Here is an 18701-nt window from a genome sequence, read left to right on the forward strand (position 1 = left end):
GGTACGCCGAAACATTAGCTATAATTATTAAGTACACGAAGCAGCTCATTCCCCGCTTTTCCCTTGAAGGAGAGAAAAACATTTGGCATCAAACGAAATGCGTTTAAGATAGTGGATATCTACTTGCATGTCCGGCGACGAAGTGGCGGGAGGAGTTCCGGAGCGATCATTTTTTAGCGCTTACTGGTGCAATACAAGCAACGCAGCTTGACAATGCCATTAAAGCTTGAGGATGCCGTGTGGCCACTCGCGCTTGCGACAATGGCGGGGCTGTCAACAAGCATCGGTGCTGTTGTAGCGGTGAGCCTGTTCCATACTCGATCCTGATCGAAACATTTGGTATTATTTGCCTCTCGCTTTGATGGGCACCCATTCCTGTCACCCAAAGTGTTCGCTGAACGCGCCCACTTCCACGCGGTGCCAGGTGGTCCGGCGCCCATCCGCGCAGGCCATGGCCGCGTTGCTGGGTCTGGCGCTGGGGGTGATGGCGTGTGTGAGCATCGTGGAGCTGGTGTTGCGGAACGCCATGTCGGGTGAGAGAGGGGAAGCGTGGCTGAGGGGCTGAGGCTGGAGGCGGCTTGGCAAGGTCGAGAGCAGGGGCTGTTGGCTAGGGCTCGTTGGGGAGGGCGTGTGTGCCGTTTTGTTATTCGCTTTCCAGCCCGACCAGCATTCAGTCAGCGCATCTTACCCTGCTAGCATGCGCAACGGCCGTTCGTTTCCATGCCGCCGGCACGGCGCCCGCCCCACGGCCCGCCCCACTGACTCTGATAGACAGCCCACCACTCGGTGCTCTGCTGTTCGCCCACCTCAAACCGAACCCGCCCACGCACCCCTCCTCCACGGCCGCGCGCCCCTCCCTCCCTCTTGCTCCAAGGCGAGAGCGATCCTCTCTTGATCCTGGCGGCTGCGGGTGCGGGGTCCCTGGCCTACTACGTGGCTGAGCCGTTTTTCCCCAAGATGGACGAGGGCCATGACCACCTAGCCAAGGTGTGCGGGCTGGGGGGGCTGCGGGGGAGTTGGGCGAGTCGGAGCCAAACCCACGCCGGCTGAGGCTGAGGCGGGGGCGGGGCCGGGGGCGGGGGCTTGGCCCCGGATGGGGCTGTGGCCTAAGGCATGCGATGGGGGCCCACAAGCCCCACATCTAGGTGGCATCTTCGGGGTGGCAACAGGCGTCATAGTGCAGCAGAAATAGCAGAAGAGGGCCGGGGCAAGGTTCAAGAGGATGGCGCTGTGACAGTGCGCGACTGCCAGCCGAAAGGTTGCTGCTCCCCGCCAAGGCCTGGCCAGGGCCTGCGCGGTCACGGCACTCGTGCTTCCGCCGCCCTTCCACAGAAACAGGACGACGTGGATGACCATGAGGCGTTCTTCAGGCAACTGCAGCACGAGGAGGAGGAGGCGGCGGCGGCGCGGGCGTCTGGAGGTGATGGAGGCACGGCGGCGGCCGGCGGCGGCGCCGCGGCCGGCGGCGGCACCTCGCACCACCACCACCACCACCACCACCACCACCACCACCACCACTTGTCGGATGGCGACGTGGAGCGGTCCGGTCATGGCGGGGCGGTGGCGCTGGGCGTGGCCAGTGGCGGAGGTGGGTGTGGAGAGAGGGAGGGGAGGGGAGGGAAGGGGACAGGAGGGAAGGGGGCTGCAGCTAGCTAGTACAGCTGAGGAAGAGGCACGTGTGCCCCTCAGCAACAGGCACGGGTGCAGGCAGGGATATCCAATTGCATAACGGCCTTGCTTCAGGCTAGCTTCGGGGTAAAGTGCTTCAGGACGTTTGCTTAGGCAACCATACAGGATCCAAGCCGAAGCGCTTTAGTCAAGTGAGCATCCGGAAGCAGTCCTACAGAGTGGCTGCCTTAGCCGACCGTTCATGCTATGCTGAAGTACAGCATTAGCAATACAGCTGCAATTCGGCAACTATGTAGCCAGCCGCGGCCTCAGCATTGAGCGCAATCGCTGGGCCCAGTATCACGCCGTGTCTTGCCACGCCATGTTGATGCCGCTTCCGGGCCGGCGCGTGCCCGTGCTCCGCGCGCCCCGCGCTCCTGCCCGTGCCTTCCCTCCGGCCGCAGCCTCGCAGCGCAAGGTGGCCACAACCGCAGGGGCGGGCGGGGCCGGCGGCGTGGGGCTGTCGCGCAAGGGCAGTGGCGCCGGCGACCTGGCCACGCCGCTGGTGGGCGGCGGCGGCGGCGGCGGCCTGCCCGGTGGAGCGGGCGAGCTGGGCCTCGACGGCAGGTGCGTGTGGGCGTGTGGGCGTGTGGGCTTGTGCGTGTGTGTATGGGCGTGCGTGTGTGCACGTATGGACAAGTGGGTGCAGGTGGGTTGTCGGAATGGGGGGAGCACGCATGATATACTTGCCGCTGCACCGCTGGCCTAACAGCATGGCACCTCAACAGTGCGGGATTTCGTGTCATTGCGCCTGGTTTCACCCTCGCGGCACCTCGTGGCGAACTTCTGAGTGGTCTGTTGACGCGCCGTCACGTGTGCGCTCCGCAGCGGCCACGGCGGCGAGCTGGGCGGCGGCGGGGCGCACACGCACGCGGCGCAGTCGGAGTCCCAGCGCATCAAGGCGGGCCGCATGATGCGCCTGGGGCTACTGATGGCGGTGACCATGACGGTGCGTGGCGGGCTGGGGGCCTGGGGTGGGCTGGGGGGCGGGCTGGGGGGCGGGCTGGGCGGCTGGCGGGCTGGGGGGCTGCAGCAGGGTTGGCTTGCATGGGGTGAGGTCCGCCTTGATTAAGCTAAGTAATGTGTGCGGCACGGTGTGTACCATGCTGCATCCATACGCGCAACCGTTTAAATAAACTGAGTGTCTGTTTTGCTGTGTACGCGACAGATTCACAACCTGCCCGAAGGCTTTGCGGTGAGAGCGGGCGCCTCGCAGGAACTTAGCACAGACGCGTTGGGCGCGGGGCAGACTGGGACAGAGCAACCGCGCGACCACTACCGACTAGGCCAACTAGGGCGCCGCCCTTTCGCCTGACGCCAGTCCCCTGCCCGCTTCCCTTCTGCCCCCCCTGCCTTGCGCAGGTGGCGTTCTCGGCGTTCACGGACTTTGGTCCGGTCATGGCTCTGGCCATTGCGCTGCACAACATCCCGGAGGTGAGGGCTGAGCCCACCCTATCTGACTGCTCTTACCTTGCCCCAACCGGCATTGCTTCCACCCCAACACCTGCTGGCCCCTGTTTACCGGTATCGCCACGTCCGGCGGCATTGGTTGCATTTGGGATTGGAATGAACTACCCCCACGCCCCACCCCACGATTAAGACGATTAAGATCAACTTAAATGGAATAGGACAAATGGAAGAGCAGCAGCAGCAGCGCGTTGCTGGACTCCACGGTCATCAGTAACGACACGCCTGCTCTACCAATGTGCCTGGCCACAACTTCGCTTCTTCTTAGTCAATAATGCATGTAACTTCCCACCCCCCACCCTAGGGCGTCATCATCGCCGCACCCATCTACGCCGCCACCGGCAGCCGCTGGAAGGCCATCGGCCTCGCAACAGCCTCGGTGAGGAGAGCCGGCCGGCCGGGTGGGGTGGCGGCTGGGCGGGCACGGGTGGTGGTGGTGGTGGTGGTGGTGGTGGTGGTGGTGGCGGTGGTGGCGGTGGCGGCTGGGTCGGCGGCTGGGCGCTTGCGGGCCCTTGAACGTTGGTTTGTTGATCGGATGAAGGAATAGAGGTGGGGCTTGGGGGTGGGAGAGCGGCGTGGAGGGCACGCTCTGGTCCCCTGGCGGGTGTGTATGGCTGCAGCCGTGCGCAAGCGGCACACGGCTGACGGCTCATCACTGTCCTGGTGCGCCGCCTGCTGCACTGCAGGGGCTGTCGGAGCCGCTGGGAGCGCTGCTGTCACTGCTGCTGCTGCAGGTGCGGCCGGCCGGCCTCCTCTGTGTGTGTGTGTGTGTGTGTGTGTGTGTGTGTGTGTGTGTGTGTGCGTGTGTGTGTGTGTGTGTGTGTGTGTGTGTGTGTGCGTGCGTGTGTGTGTGTGTGCGTGTGTGTATGTGTGTGTGTGTGTGTGCGGGGGGTAGCCATCCATGGGATGGTGTGTATCAAATATGAAGTGAAGTGCCGACGTCCAGAGGTACAGCGGGCACACGCGACGCATTCCATACCGTTGTTTCGCCAGCGGCAGGCTGCTGGTTCCCCCGTGTTTCCGTGGCGGCTAATGCTAAAATACTAAGTTCCTATTGAAAGCAAGTAGTCTGGAGTAGTAGTGGTGATAAGTAAGGCTCGTTGGTAAAGAAGCTGAGTGCATGCGTCTAGGTGGCTAGCTTAGCTGCTGCGGCGCGAAACCGGGACCCCGCGAACTCACCTAATCGCTCAGCAATGCAAGCCACGCCAGAGCCGCGCGCGCAGGGGGAAGCACACACAGGAAATGGGCGAGCGGCAGTAAGGCGTGGCGGACTCAAACGGCAAACAGGCGGCACAGACATACAAGCAAACGTGCAATGCGAGTAGTAGTGAGAGCCAAAGTAAAAAACGTAAAAAACGGCACGACCACGCGAACAAGCATAAAAGCAAGGGCAGCCCAAAAACGCAATGGGGTCCACACGATGCCCGGAGCACACGCACACACACTCACGCAGACACACACGCAAAGCCCCGACAACCAACAACGGCGGGGGAGGAAAGGTTAGGGGGCGCGGCGGGGCTCGGATGAGCTCCCACCACCGCGCCAACCCACGAGGCAACTCCCAGATGCACTCGTGAGCGGACACAGCGGCGAGGGATCAAGGGGGCCCCGCGGCCAACAAACACGGGCATGCCACCATCGTCGCAAAGCACTGTAAGCTAAAAAACGGGTGCGAGCGGTCAGTGAGTGATGGTAAAAGGTGAGGAGGTGATAGGAAGTAGTAGGTGAATTAAGGTATAAGGCAAACGGAGCGCTGGCTGTCCTATACGCATGAGTTTGGCTGACTTCGAGGACACGGCGCAATCTAAGGATGTGTCGTTTGCCCAAACCCGGCTGCAATGGCGTAGACCGATGACACGTACGAAGCTCAGACGACGTGGTAGTCAGCGGCGCTGCAGTGTGTGCGGGGGGGGGGGTTACATTCATGACTAGTTAAGGAAGTAAGGGGGGTAAAAAACAACAACAAAACGAAGCCCGCCCAGACGGCGTCGGAGTTACTTACGGATACCTACCGATACCGAGACTGTGTGTGTGTGTGTGTGTTTCAATGAGCACAAGTGTGTGCGTGCGTGTGTGTGTGTGTGTGTGTGTGTGTGTGTGTGTCAGGAACACGAGTTAGGTGTGTGTGTACGTTCAGGTGGTAGCTCGTGTGCATGTGCTACAGCGTGTGTTAAAGTTTGAGCGTCGCCGCGTGCGCCCCCGCGCTGCCTCTGCAACTGCGCTCATAGCCGTTTCTCCCGACAAGACTTGGGCCCCTCACCTTTCCCCTCACCTTTCCCCTCACCGCCCCCACCCGTACTGGGAAAGGTGAAAACAAGTCCCTCCTGCATCCCACACCCGTAGCCCCCTCTTGAGTACTCATCATGAATGTAACCGCAACTGCTGTACCCCCCCCCCCCCCGCCCACAGCCGTTCTTCACTCAGGAGCGGCTGCACTACCTACTGGCCTTCACGGGCGGGGTCATGGTGAGGGCGGGGCGGTGGCTGGGGGGCGGGGGGATCCTGCTGTCGGGCAGCGGCAGGCGGGAGCGCTGAATGCGGCCTTTGGAACTGGGGGGCCCTGGGGGCACAACCGCACAGCGCGGCGCCATGAAAGCGCAAGTACCACACCAGGTAAACCTATACCAATACCCCTGCATTACACACGTCATCATGCAACGCCCAGCTCTGCGACACCGCCCTCGCTGTGCCGTTTCTTCTGCTGCTGCTAACCAGTCATGCCTGGCCAAGCGCTCATCCCCCCCTACCACTTCCTTAACTCATCATGAATGTACGCCCCCCCCTCCCCGCCCCGCAGTTGGCGGTGTGCGGCATCGAGCTGTGGCCTGAGGGCCGCAACTGCCGCCACGACCGCGCGTTCGCGGCGGGCATCCTGGGCGGAGTCGCGGTCATGGGCTGGACGCTGCTAGTGGAGGGGTAGGTGCAGCTGGGGGCCCGTGGCAGGCGGGGCGGCGCTGGCTTGCGGGCGTTGGGGGCTACGGGTGAGGGAGGAGCTACGTGGGCGGGAGGGCAACGGGTGAGCGCAGGTGAGGGTAGCGAGGGCAGGTGTTGTGTGTGCTGGTGGTGCTTTGAAGAAATGAGGGAGGCAGGAGTGTGTGGTTGTTGGGCGTGCGGCGCGGATGGATGGATGGATGCGTTTGAATGCCGTGGTGGTCACTGGGGAGGGGCGGCGCTGGCGCAGTGCAGCATTGCAGTGAGTGCGGGGAACAGGGTGGCGGACCGAGTGCCGCGGTGCCCGCAGTGGGGTAAGCCTAGCTGGAGTGGTGGTGGCGGTGATAGTGGCGCCGGTGCGCGAGTGATGTGAATGACACTGGGAGAGCGAGAGGCAACGCACGAGTGCTGTTAGCAGGATGACGTAGGTGGGTTTGGGATAGAGTGGCCACCGTGTGCGGACCGCAGGTAGGTAGGCTGCAGTGTCAGCCCTAGTGATTGGCGCATACGGGCCTCATTGCTGCTGCTCCCGTCGCTGCTGCCGCTGCCTTGCGACAGCACATTTGGGGCGGCGGCGGCGGCGGTGGCGGCCACCTCGCTGGGCAGGCGCAGCACGAGCGGCTGCTGCTACTGCCGGGCGCACGGCCTGCTGCTGCTGCCGCCCCGGCTGCGGCGGAGGCATCAGCGGCGTCCTCGCCGCACCGCCCAGCACTGGCCCTTGGGCCCGCTGCGCCGCCGGTGCCATTGGCGCCAGTGGCGGTGGCGGGTGACGGCGAGGCGGTGGCGACTGGCCGTACAGCGGGTGCTGTGCAGCCGCCAAACGCCGGCGGCACGGCACTGGCGGCTCTGGGGCGAGCAGGGGCGCGGCAGCAGCAGCAGCAGCAGCTAGGCGCAGCGGCGGCGGAGGCGGCGGCGGAGGTAGCCGGAACTGCGGTAGCGGCGGAGCGGATGCACGGGTGACGGCGCTATCGCGCCGCCCGCAGTGGCTGTGTGGTCAGCGCGGGCGGGGCGGCCGAGCCGTGGCGTCAGCGCGCGGTCATGGCGTGGTCGGGCGCGGGACATGGCCGCGGGACCAGTGCGGCTGTCAATCACTTGAGGCGTGGCGGGTCAAGGCAGGCGGTGGGGCTGTTGGAGGGTGCTGGATTCGAGAGCCGCCCTTGGCTGCTGAGCACCCGCGGTGTGGGCTGGCTGTGATGCTGGGCTGTGTGTTCGCGGCCTGGTGGCGGTTTGCAATTAAACTTGGAGCAAAACACCCTCCCGCACTGCTGGCGTGCTTGTAGAACTGGTGGAACAGGCCGCCCGGCCGTCACCCGCCACCCGCGTTTGGCCCATGATCAGTGCCACGGAAAGACTGAGGAAACCAGCTCCGCAACGTCTCGGCATGAGGCTGTGACCGCACCCGGCAGGTGGCGGAGCTAGAGGCAGGAACAGCTACGGGCACAGGAATGATGTGACCCTTTAAGATAGTCATGGCGATCTGTTTCCAGGTCATTTAGGGCCTTCCGTCACCCACTCGTATTCTACGGGACTTCACCAACCTGCCTTACAACTGTCCCATCGCACACCCACTCGTATTCTAAGGCCTGGCTCCTAGTACAGTGTCTGGCTGTGGAGTACCGGTATGTACTGATGAATGGGCACTGAAGAGGGAAGATGAGGAGTGAAACGGCTGGCGGATTCTTCTTACCTCACCGCAACAACAAGATACCAAAGCCATAACGCAGTGCGCCCCTGCATTCCAAGTCACGCTCAGATTGCGCCTTCATTCGGGCGAGTCACGCGCGCACACAATCGCACGCAAACTGTGGTCCGCATCGGAAGTGTGCACTTTCATCACAACCAGCCTTCAACACTCTACACACAAGATACCAACCGGCCCCCGCAGAAACTACTTACAAGGACTCCGCGCCATCACCCGTCTGCAGCGCCGGCACAAACCGGAACGCAACCGCCGCCGCATACGCCAGTGCCAATGCGCCATACGCCGCTAGGATGGGGCCCGGCAAAATTGCCCCGCTGGCGCCCACTGCTACTGCCGCGCCCGTGCCTGCTACGGCCGCCCCCGCCCCCGCCAGCGCCCCCGCCGCCGCCTGCACCGCAAGGTGTACCGTGCAGATGACGGCTGCATAGTTGCGGGCTGCCAACAAAGTGCCCTGAGCCATCACTCCGTGCCGCTCGCCCTCGCCGGCCTGCAGTGCAGATATGCGCCGGTCAGGCGTGAGTCGTGCTTGCAGGTGAAAACAAGAGGCAGGCACAGCCTGGCATGCTTGCAGTAATGCTAGCACGTCACCCTTCTCTCCACAGCGTAACCCCCCGCCCAGGGCACCACATCCCACTTCCCACCCGCCTGCCCAGCAGCGTTGCACAGGGCTTGCCCCCAGTGGCTTGCCGCTGCATGCCCTCGTAAGTTCCATCACTCCCCAGCCACGCCAACACACGCACCTGCCCCACCCCACCTGCTCCACCCCACCTGCTCCACCCCACCTGCTCCACCCCACCATCACCCCAACTCACCTCGAGCTCGAACCGCTTGCGGCTGCGCAGCTTGCGCTTCCCCAGCGACCCCGTCAGCAGCGCCACGCACAGGTACCCCGCCACGTACAGCGGCACCAGCGCGCCCTCGCCGTGGCCCGGGTGCCGCCACACCAGCGCCGCCGCCAGCGCCGACTGAAGTGCCATGGCCCAGAAGCAGCCGCGCAGCAGCGGCTCGCGGGACGGGCGCAGGGAAGCCGCGAGTCGCGCCACCGCTGGTTGTGCCTGGAGGGCGGGCCGGTGGGGCGCCGGGGGCGGGGGCGGGAGTTGAGGGCGTGTAGGTAGGCGGGCAATGCGGTGCATGGGTGGGTGCAAGGGTGCTTCAGGCAGCTGCTGCAATGTGGCCTAGAGAGGCGCCAGTGCGGAAGACAGTGCCTCGCCAACGGGCAGAGCGAGATTACAGGCACGGTGTTGGCGTGTCAGCTGGGGCACGACGGACGCGCCCCGCACGTCATCCCTGCACTCACCGCATCCGTGAGGGAGCTGGCGAAGTAGAGCAGGAAGGCGAGCGCGGCGCCGAGCAGGGCGACGGCGTTGGCCTGGGCGAGCGCAGCCTCGCCAAGCCCGCGCAGGGGCAGGGAGGCGAGGGCGGCAATGCCGGGCACGACCGCCGCAGGCATTGCCCAGGAAGACTCACCAGCCCCGCTGCCCAGCTCGCCTGCTGAAGCTGCTGATGCGGCGACCCTAACGCGACCGCGCAGTGATGCAGCGCGTGCGCCATAGATAACTTGCCGCGCTGCCACAAAAGTTGGGATGTTGCAACAGCGCGGTGAAGGCCCGGCTATTGATGCATTATTTCTAACAGCCTGACTGCGATAATGTTCAATGGGTAAAAGCGACATGCTCGACGGGGAGCGCACAAAGCGGACGGTCGACTTACACTTCGCAGTCTAAACACTACTGCTCATTCGGTGGATAGTATTATGCTCTTCAATAGTCTTGAGAAGCAAAGATACGTGTTTTAGGGGCTTTGACCCCCGGGACCAGTCAACGATCGCCGTGGACACGATTGTAGCGCGTTGCCCGCCTTCATGCTCCTCACACTCATGAGCCTGCTGCCGCACATACAAACCTAGCTCATTCAACTCCATTGCAAGTAAGGCGTACAGGCAGCTTAGCAACGCCTGCCTCCGAAACCTCCTTCCCGACACACAACCCGCGCCAACTCACCGCCGCCAGCGCTCAAAGCAACCTCGCAACTCAACCTCGCAATGCTGACATACAGCCTGCCGCGCGCGGTTCCGCGCAGCCGCACCAGCTCCTCGGCCGGCTACAGCCGCGGCGCTCGCAGCGGCAGTAGCCTCACGCCTGCTCGCTGCCGGCGGGCCGCAGCAGCCGTTGCGACGCCGCGCGCTTTCCGCGAGGGCAGTACTCCTGAGTCACAGCAGACACCCATGCCGCTTGATGCGCAGTTTCAGGCCGGGCAGGGGAGCCGTCTGTCGCGGCGCGGCATGGCCGTCGCGGAGAAGAAGGTGCGGTGGCGGCGGGTTCGGGCGTTCGCAGATTGACGTGTCTTTGCCCCGGGCATACGGCCCCCCTTGCGTGGCGTGCCTCCCGCCACGCACCCACCCACCCACCCACCCACCTGCCTCTCGCCTCACGCACGCGCCCCCTCAACTCACCTGCTGCACCCACGCACGCGCCCAACCGTACATGCACGTGTCCCCCCCCCCACACAGGCCAAGCTGGCGCCCTGGCGGCACGACGTGGGGCCCCTGGGACCCCGTGAGATCGACATCCGCGTCACGCACAACGGTGGGCTTGGGGCTTTGGGACTTGGGACTTGCTTGGAGTGGAGTGGCTGCTCCGAGGTTGTGGGCGTGGGGGCTTGCATCTTCCAGGGGTAGGCCGCCGGCGCTGGCGAGAAGGGCCCTGACCACGTTCTCATCCAGGGACCCAAAAATGCCTAGGTTTTGCGTTTGGGGGGGCTTCGCCCCTCCAAAACCCCTACCGCTACGCAGTACAGTACAAAGTGCCAGGTGACGCTACAGCACCTTGCGCAAGTGCGGGGCCCGTTATCCAGAGGTCTGTGATTATGCCACGCACGCACGCAGGTCTGTGCCACACGGATATCCACATGCGGGACGACGACTGGGGTGAGCTGACCATCACCAGCTGCTGCTACTGCCTGACATGACCAGCCCTACGAGCGGCAACACTACTGACCATACATGGCGTAGGGGTAGGGCGCAACCCACACAGCTCTCGTCACGTGAGCCAACGGTCCGGGCCGGGCCTGACCGCATACCGCCTCCCGCGCACCCTGCCGTGCCCGCCCTCACTCGGCACGTAGGCGTGTCCAAGTTTCCATTCATCCCCGGCCACGAGGTGTGTGTGTGTGTGCGTGTGCAGGAGCAGATTGTGCAGCTTGCGGTAGCACCACAGCTTTAGGCTGTAGCTCCGGCGTCAAGTCACGCTACGCTGTAGCAACATTGCATGCCGAGCCACGCATCATCAGCCTCACCAAATGTGCGTTTCAAACACGCACACGCACGCGCACACACGCGCACACGCACACATGCACACACGCACATGCACACACGCAAACGCACACACGTTCCCGCTCCTCGCCAGGTGGTGGGCGTGGTGGTGGCTGTGGGCGAGGGAGTGCCCAAGGACGGCCTGCGCCCCGGCGACCGCGCGGGAGTGGGCTGGATCAGCGGCTCCTGCCGCACCTGCGCCGCCTGCCTGCGCGGCGAGGAGAACGTGTGCGAGAGCGGTTACACCGGACTCATCGTCAACGGTGGGTTGGGTGTGGGTCGGTGTGGACGGTGGTGGGAATCAATGTTGGAATCGTCGCAGGGCAAAGCGGCGCGTAGGCGTGTGTGGTTGATTGGTTCGCAGCCATCTCAGCCCTGCTGCACCCCACCGCACACCACCCTGCCCCACCACACATGCCCCGCACGCCCCACCTTACTCCCCCCCCCCCTACACGCCCCCTACACGCCCCCTACACGCACCCTTCTTTTGGATTGGAGTAAACTAGCCCCCCTCCCTCGTTTCGTTGGTTTTGGTTTAGTTTGGGCTGTTATTTACAAACCCCCACCTCATCCCCCACACCCGCCTCCCACTGCCCGCCCACCAAACCCCCGCCCACGCAGGCAACCACGGCGGCTTCCAGGATGTGTGCCGTGTGGATTCCGACTTCGCCTACAAGATACCGCCCGGCCTGGACTCGGCCGCCGCCGCGCCGCTGCTGTGCGCCGGCATCACCGTGTACTCGCCACTGAGGTGCGGGGCATTACTGGGCTGTGTGTGTATGTGTGCGAGGGGACATGACGAAGGAAGCAAATTGCTGATATAACTTTCGACAATGCTTCAAGGAAGCAATGCGCACGATTGTTGTGTATGTGTAGGCGTGTGTGTAGGCGTGGGTTGGGTCAGGCTGTAAACGGCTCTGGTGCGCGGCGTGTGCGCCTTGCAGCCCCTGCACCTCGCTCCTCATGCCTCCCTGCCTCACCCCCCGGCCGCCCGCCCCCTGATGCCTCACCCCCCGGCCGCCCGCCCCCTGGCTGGTTGTGCCTCGCGCGCAGGCGCCACATGACGCGGCCCGGCATGCGAGTGGGGGTGCTGGGTGTGGGCGGGCTGGGCCACCTGGCGCTGCAGTTCGCGGCGCGGATGGGCGCAGACGTCACGGCGCTGGACGTGGCGCCGGACAAGGCGCGTGAGGGGGGTGGGGAGGGAATGAAGGGGGCAGGGCAGGGTAGGGCCGCATGGGGTTAGGGCTGGGTGGTGGACGGCTTGGCACTTGGCAGGGAGGAGGACACGCGCCCGTAATGCCGGTACCGGTCTCATGCCTGCGTGTGTGCTCAGGTCCAGTGGGCTGCGACTTGCCCTCACCGTCCCACAAGCAATAACAATACGCCCATCCATCCCCACAGGAGCGCGAGGCCCGGTCTCTGGGCGCACACCGGTTCGCCACCTGGAACACGGCCACCGGGGACAAGGGCATGCAGGTGGGTGGGCGCGTGGATGGGCGGGTGGAGTGGGCGGGTGGGTGGATGAGGGGAACGACTGCAAGGGGGTGACTGCTACAAAGCGACTCCTAAGGGAGTGAGCACCCAACCACCCACTGCCGCCCACACCCAGCCACTGCCACCCGCCGACCGACCCATCCACTGCCATCCTCTGTTGTGCTGCGTTATCCTGACAGTAAAAGGACTAGCTAGCAGATGACAGACCACCATTTCCGCAACACGGCACTACACCCTCAGGGCCACTTCGACCTGCTGCTCAACTGCGCCAGCGCCAAGATAGACGCCGGCCAGCTCATGAGCCTGCTCAAGAACAACGGCACCGTGGTGCAGGTGGGTGCCTGGGTGGCTGGGGGCCTGGGTGGGCGGAGAGGGCGGGTGGGCGGGTGGGGGTGTGGCGCATCGCTCGCGGGTGCTGTGCTCGGCGTGTGTGTGTGCAAGGCGTGCGTGTGGGAGGAGGAGCAGCTGCGTGGCGCCGTGCACAATGCCATCCCCGCAAGCCTGTTGTCCTACTCCCTGATACCTGCCCCCTGACACCTGCCCCCTTACCGCCTGACCTCAACGCCCTCCCGCCCCCCCCCTTACCTGCCTGCCCGCCTGCCTGCCCGCCTGCCCGCCCGCCTGCCCGCCCCCCACCCCGCCCTCTCTCCCCATGCAGGTGGGCATCCCGGGCGGCCAGCCTCTGCTGCAGGTGCCGCTGCAGGACCTGGTGTTCGGCCAGAAGAAGGTGGCGGGCACCATCGTGGGAGGCAGGGCAGACATGCAGGTGCGTCGTGGGGTGGGTGGGGTGCTGAGTGTGTGTGTGTGTGTAGTGAGCGGCCGGCGGCGGGGGCGTCGGGTACTGGCGGCGGCGAGAGGCGATGGGGGCCGCGGCGGGGTTGGATTGGTGAACGAAGGGCTAACGTGCAGTGCGTGCCACAAGCACGCCTGGCACATGCGGTATCTGGCCAACCCCACACGCACACTACACGCCGCGCCACACGCCACACGGTCCCCACGACCCCACCACACCCTCCCCCATCAACCCCACCACTCTCAAACAGGAGATGTTGGAGTTCTCCGCCATCAACGGCGTCAAGCCCATGCTGGAGATAATGCCGCTGTCCAAGGTGCGTGTGAGTGTGTGTGTTGTGTGTGTGGCGTGTGTGTGGCGTGTGTATGTTCGGGCTGGGAGGGAGAAGGGATTGCAGGGTGCAATTTGGCGGATAAACCAGTTAAACAGCGCCTTCGTCTGCGGGCTGCGGCGCACAGTTGCTAAGTGCCGGTCGCTAGCTGTCGCCCCCGTCGCTGCAGCACCGCGGCGCCGTACGTTCTGCCAGCTGTCTTGCTCGAGCTACCATACCTTTTCGCGCGCGTCCATGTTGTACCAGCTACTGCCGCCGCCGCTGCTGCTACTGCCGCAGGTGAATGAGGCCATGGACCACGTGGCCAGCGGCAAGGCCCGATACCGCGTGGTGCTCACCAGTGACTGGCCCGAGACCCGCGGCGAGGGGCAGGAGGGCCAGCAGCAGTAGAATTCATCGGTTCCGGCCGGGGCGCGCTAGTGTTGGGCGGGTGTCGGCTGTGGTGGCAGCGGGGAAGGTAGCTGGGAATGCAGGATAGTGTTCGGCCATGTCGCACGGACGGGAAAGACGTTGGTGCTCGCGGTTGTAGATGTAAAGTGCCAAGTTGCAAGGGTTGGTACACGCGGGGCTCGAGTCCAGAGCCCTTGGGGGGAATGGAAGGGCTACGGTCTGGGGTTTGGGGCGTGGGTTTGGGGTGTGGGGAATCGGGCTCGGCGGAGGCGAATTGAGCAGAAAAGTTGATTTTATAGACGTATTCATCATTTGTAACATATCAGTCATCTACTTGCGTAAGCCCGTGCAAATCGCGCCATTTTCACACTGCCGACAGACAGAAACTACCTCGCGTCACAGCTGCATAACAGCTGCTGGCAACGGAAAACCAAGCTTTAAGTTTAAGCAACCTACCTTATATCAATACTTTGCTGGAAGGCAGAACACGGACGCGCACATGCTCAGCTCGGCGGGAGGCGCCCTGCCTTGTAGCTGATGCCTGATCCTCTTGCTCAGAAAATTTAATTGCACTGGGCATGAGGCGCTGGCGAGTATGCGCAGCAGCACTGCTGTGCAGCAGCCTGTTCCTGGTGTCGCTGCACGAGGCCGCTCTGGCGCAGAACCTGCCTCAGGGGCAGGCCGCAGACGCCCAAAAAGGGGGGACCGCGGCCGACAATACCACTGCTGTGGCTGATGACAGATCAGCTGCTGCCGCTGAGAAGCCGCTGCCGCTGCCGCAGGCGCAAGCAGCTGGCAGCGGCGCTGTGGAGGGCGGGGCGGGTGCGGAGGCAGGGAGCAAGGGCACGGCAGCCGCCGACGGCGCAGGCACAGAAGCCAAGGAAGCAGCTGCAGCTGAAGGCGCCACTGCAGATAGTGAGGCGCTTGCCGGGGGTGGCGGCAACAGCGCGAGCGGCACAGCCGGGGCCGCTGCTGCTGGCGCCGCCGCCGGGGACAAGGGTGCTGCCGCTGACGCCGCTGCCACAGCCGCTGGCGGCGCTGTAGACGCCGCGCTGGCGCAGCAACAGCAGCAACAACAGCAACAACAGCAGCAGCAGCAGGACACAAGCACAATTGGCCACCCGGACCCTGCAAACGACGAGCCAAACTTCAAGTACCGTGGCCCGGAGTGGCACCCGCGCTCCTACGGCACCACCAACTGCAGCGCGCCCACGCCCGCGCTCGACGAAGCCGGCAACATCTTTGGTTGCCCCGTGCTTCGCGACGTCTGCGTTGACCAGGGCGTCATTATCTACCAGGACGCTCGCTACCACCCCTGGACCAGCGAAATCCGATTTCCGGGATTGAACATCACCGACATCCTTTGGAACACGCCCAGCGTTTTGGGCATCGGGGATAAATGGAAGATTGGAAAAAATCGCTATCAGCCGATTGTCGTTCGGCCTTGGCATCACATGGAGGAGAGCCCCGATGTGGCCAAGCCGGTGTTCTCGGCCTGCACCACGCCGCTGCTGTTCTACCACCACTTCCCTTTCAATGTGGCTGAGGTGTACCGCTTCGCCGTCAACAACATTTACTTCATGCAGCAGAAGCTCAAGTTCTTTGACCAGTTGAGCGCCTGGGGCTAGGGGGGGCGGTGTTTGGGGGCGGCGGCTAGGGCATCGGTCCAGGCGATGGGGTCGGGTGAGGCGCGGGTGCGTCGTGCACCGGACCACAAGCCACCCGTGTCGGGTTCCGACTGTGGGCCAGCACGGGTTGTGACAACCGGCTCATCCTATTTCCCAACCTGCGCTTTTTCCCACCTTCCCACCTTACCTCCCTCACCTTCCCACCCGGCCGCCCTGCAGGCACATCACGCTGGTCCCCGGCAACCCGCCCATGAGCCGCGTCCCGCCCTACACCTCCTTCTGGCTGCAGCCCTTCTCCACACACGCCGTCACCAGCCTGGGCCGGCTGTCGCAGCGCCGCGAGCCAGACCAGGCGGTCGCGCGCTCCGACGCTACAGGCGAGGGCACTGCCGTGCGCTGCTTCAAGCGCTTTGTGATGTGCAAGATCACGCTCAAGAAGCCGACGGGTGCATATTTTGAGGCGGGGCAGTTTGTGGCGGAGCACTACATGAAGCAGGTGGAGGAGGAGCGGCGCGGCGCTAATTACAGTGCGCGCCTGGCGGCGGCGCTGCCGGGCGGCGCGAAGCAGCTGGCTGACCCCACCGTGCTCAAGGTGCGCGGCGGCGGTGGTGGGCGTGGGTATGTGCGTGGGCTTCGTGGAGGTGGGTTGGTGCAGATGGCCAGGGAAAGGGAGTCAGGGCGGCGGGCTGCCTGGCAAGCCCAGGGCTGCGCACCACCACCTCCTTGGAGGCATTTCGCCCCACCGCTGGCGCCTCCACTCCCCAGATATTAGCCATGCGGCCATGCTCCTGCCCCCGCGCGCCCTCTCCCCTGCCCTGCACCCGCTCTGCACGCAGGTGGTGTTTGCGGTGCGCAGCAAGAGCCACAAGGACGTGGGCCGAGTACTGCTGAACGAAGATGAGCTCATAGACCGCTGCAACGCCCAGGAAGTGAAACTGCCAAATCCAGGCTCTGCCGCCGGCGGTAGCGGCAACGGCAGCAGTACGGACGTGTACAGCATCTTTGGATCCATGGCATGCATCCGCCACATATTTGGTGTGGACAATCTGTACGACATGTGGCTGGTACGGCAGATGGACGTACTGGTGGGCGTGCACGGCAGTGCGCTGACTAATGCCATGTTCATGCGGCCCGGCAGTAGCCTGATCGAGCTGCGGCCCTTCGGCTTCAGCGGCCGCGAGTCGTGGCCCAACATCTACATGAAGGTGCGGCGGCGTGCCCCGGCGGCGGCGCCCACGGCCCACTCCTGACCCACGCCAACCCCACCTCTCCCTCAACACCGCATTGATGTAAATGGGTTCCGTCCGACCTCTTTCCCCAACGTGACCTTACACGGCCCTCCCTCCCTGCCCTCCCTCCCTGCGGCCGCCCGCCCGCCGCGCAGTCCCAGACGCGGCGCATGGACGTGTTCTGGTTCGGCATCGACGTCATGTCCGCCAACCTGTCCAGCCCGGGGGAGTTCGAGAACGACATGCAGGACATCTACACACGCGCCAAGGGCTGCATCGCGCGCGACCGCAACGTGGCGGTGCCGTGGGCGGCCATGGGCCACCAGCTGCTCAACATCGCCGTCACCAGCCGCAGCGTGTGGCGCTACAAGGTGCTGCGCTACAGCCACTCCTACTACGTCACACACGACCTGCAGGTGTGTGTGTGTGTGTGTATGTGTAGCTGGGGGGGTGGGGCGTGGCGGCGGCCAGGCGTGTGTGTGTGCGTGTGTTTGCGGGCTATCGCGTCGGCCTGAGCGGGGCAGGCGCTAGGATTGTGGTGGAAGAGAATGTGCATGTGTGTACGTGTGGCAAGCACCAGGTACGGGCGCCCGCTGCACTCGCGCGGGCACGGGTCAAACGACTTGCAACCCGTCCGCGCCGTATACACACACCACCCGCCCACTCGACCTCCACCCCCACCCCCACCATTTTGTGGCTACTCCCGGCTGCCCCGCCTCCATTGCCCACACCTGCTGTCTACCTCGCTACACCTCTCTGTACCAATCCTTGCAACCCCGGCCTGCCCTCTCCGCTCCCTCTCTGCCCTCCTGTCGCTGCAGGCTGTGGAGCTGCCCGGCAAGGAGAAGTGGGTGCCCAAGGAGCTGCTGACCTGGTTCACGGACCTGGACCAGGAACGGACCCGGGCAGCTGCCGTACCGCTCACACCAGAGGGCGAGGCGGCGGCGCGCGCGGCGGAGGAGGCGCTGCTGGCGGACATCACCAAGAAGAGGGAGGCGGAGGAGGCGGCGGCGGCGGACGCAGAGGCGGTGGAGGCTGTGGGGCAGGGGAGAGGCGGTGGAGGCGGAGGTGGAGGCGGAGGTGGAGGGGGCGGTGGAGGGGTTGGGGCGGGCGAGGATGGTGGTGGTGGTGGTGGTGGAGCTGTGGCGGGAGCAGGAGCGGGCGGGGAGGCGGGGGCGGCGGCGGGTGATGTTGGAGGTGCGGGTGGAGCAGGTGGAGCGTTTGCGGACCCGGACGCGGGGGCTGCGGGAGCGGGGCAAGGGGAAGGTGGTAGAGGCGACGCGGCTGCGATGCGGCGGGCGCGGCAGGCGTTTGCGCGGCAGCGGCATCAGCAGCAGCACACGACCTTGAGCAAGCGAGTACAACAGCAACAGCAGGAGGCGGTGGCCGCAGCAGGCGGCGCAGCCTAACTGAATGCCGCAGCCGTTTCATAAGGCACGGGGGTGTGTGATGGGACAGGGTTCAAGGCAGGTTGGCGAGGTCCCGTAGGGTGCAGCCGATGCCCAGACCCGTAAGCAGACAGCAAACAGTTTGCAGTGGCAGAGCAGAAGTGCATGGCTGGTCGAACGCCGGCGTTACTGTACCGACAAGTTGCTGGCTGGCTGGAAGGGCTTCATAAGGCACGGGGGGGGGTTGTGCTGTGCTTTGCTAATTCTGTCTTGTGACTGGTGGGAGAGGCCAGACTTGAATGCGCAGGGTGTGATAACACATGCAGTTAGCGCGGTGACATTAGGCATCACGGCCAGTGCTGGAAGCATA

The 18701-nt window shown here is 64.6% G+C and overlaps 4 protein-coding genes across 5 annotated transcripts; 3 read left to right on the forward strand and 1 right to left on the reverse strand.

Annotated features, from left to right (window-relative positions):
• On the forward strand, positions 1 to 7362 carry CHLRE_09g392060v5 (uncharacterized protein). Of its 2 annotated transcripts, none has more exons than XM_043065620.1 (12): positions 1 to 300; positions 425 to 533; positions 875 to 987; positions 1333 to 1588; positions 2073 to 2235; positions 2497 to 2617; positions 2837 to 2863; positions 3031 to 3102; positions 3440 to 3514; positions 3822 to 3869; positions 5545 to 5601; positions 5933 to 7362. In XM_043065620.1, exons 2-12 carry the CDS (start codon positions 452 to 454, stop codon positions 6053 to 6055), a joined length of 1137 nt encoding a protein of 378 aa, XP_042921178.1. In that variant the 5' UTR covers positions 1 to 300; positions 425 to 451; the 3' UTR covers positions 6056 to 7362. The 2 variants fall into 2 exon arrangements, with proteins under 2 accessions (XP_042921178.1, XP_042921177.1); XM_043065621.1 differs by having other exon boundaries at positions 1339 to 1588.
• Positions 7363 to 7514: 152 nt separating this feature from the next.
• Positions 7515 to 9510, reverse strand: CHLRE_09g392097v5 (uncharacterized protein). The gene is made up of 3 exons (XM_001694686.3): positions 9066 to 9510; positions 8581 to 8823; positions 7515 to 8255 (listed from the first exon to the last, which is right to left on the reverse strand). Exons 1-3 carry the CDS (start codon positions 9216 to 9218, stop codon positions 7959 to 7961), a joined length of 693 nt encoding a protein of 230 aa, XP_001694738.2. The 5' UTR covers positions 9219 to 9510; the 3' UTR covers positions 7515 to 7958.
• Positions 9511 to 9700: 190 nt separating this feature from the next.
• Positions 9701 to 14416, forward strand: CHLRE_09g392134v5 (uncharacterized protein). The gene is made up of 12 exons (XM_043065624.1): positions 9701 to 10070; positions 10278 to 10353; positions 10653 to 10694; positions 10892 to 10926; positions 11173 to 11341; positions 11700 to 11829; positions 12132 to 12258; positions 12480 to 12554; positions 12813 to 12905; positions 13231 to 13338; positions 13616 to 13681; positions 13976 to 14416. The coding sequence occupies exons 1-12, from the start codon at positions 9810 to 9812 to the stop codon at positions 14084 to 14086; spliced, it is 1293 nt and encodes a 430-aa protein (XP_042921179.1). The 5' UTR covers positions 9701 to 9809; the 3' UTR covers positions 14087 to 14416.
• A 54-nt stretch (positions 14417 to 14470) lies between these two features.
• Positions 14471 to 18692, forward strand: CHLRE_09g392171v5 (uncharacterized protein). Its single transcript, XM_043065625.1, has 5 exons — positions 14471 to 15695; positions 15934 to 16306; positions 16551 to 16919; positions 17099 to 17359; positions 17765 to 18692. Exons 1-5 carry the CDS (start codon positions 14665 to 14667, stop codon positions 18350 to 18352), a joined length of 2622 nt encoding a protein of 873 aa, XP_042921180.1. The 5' UTR covers positions 14471 to 14664; the 3' UTR covers positions 18353 to 18692.
• The last annotated feature ends 9 nt before the right edge of the window (positions 18693 to 18701 follow it).

The sequence above is a fragment of the Chlamydomonas reinhardtii genome, chromosome 9 (assembly GCF_000002595.2).
Source record: "Chlamydomonas reinhardtii strain CC-503 cw92 mt+ chromosome 9, whole genome shotgun sequence".
Classification (NCBI taxonomy): Eukaryota; Viridiplantae; Chlorophyta; class Chlorophyceae; order Chlamydomonadales; family Chlamydomonadaceae; genus Chlamydomonas; species Chlamydomonas reinhardtii.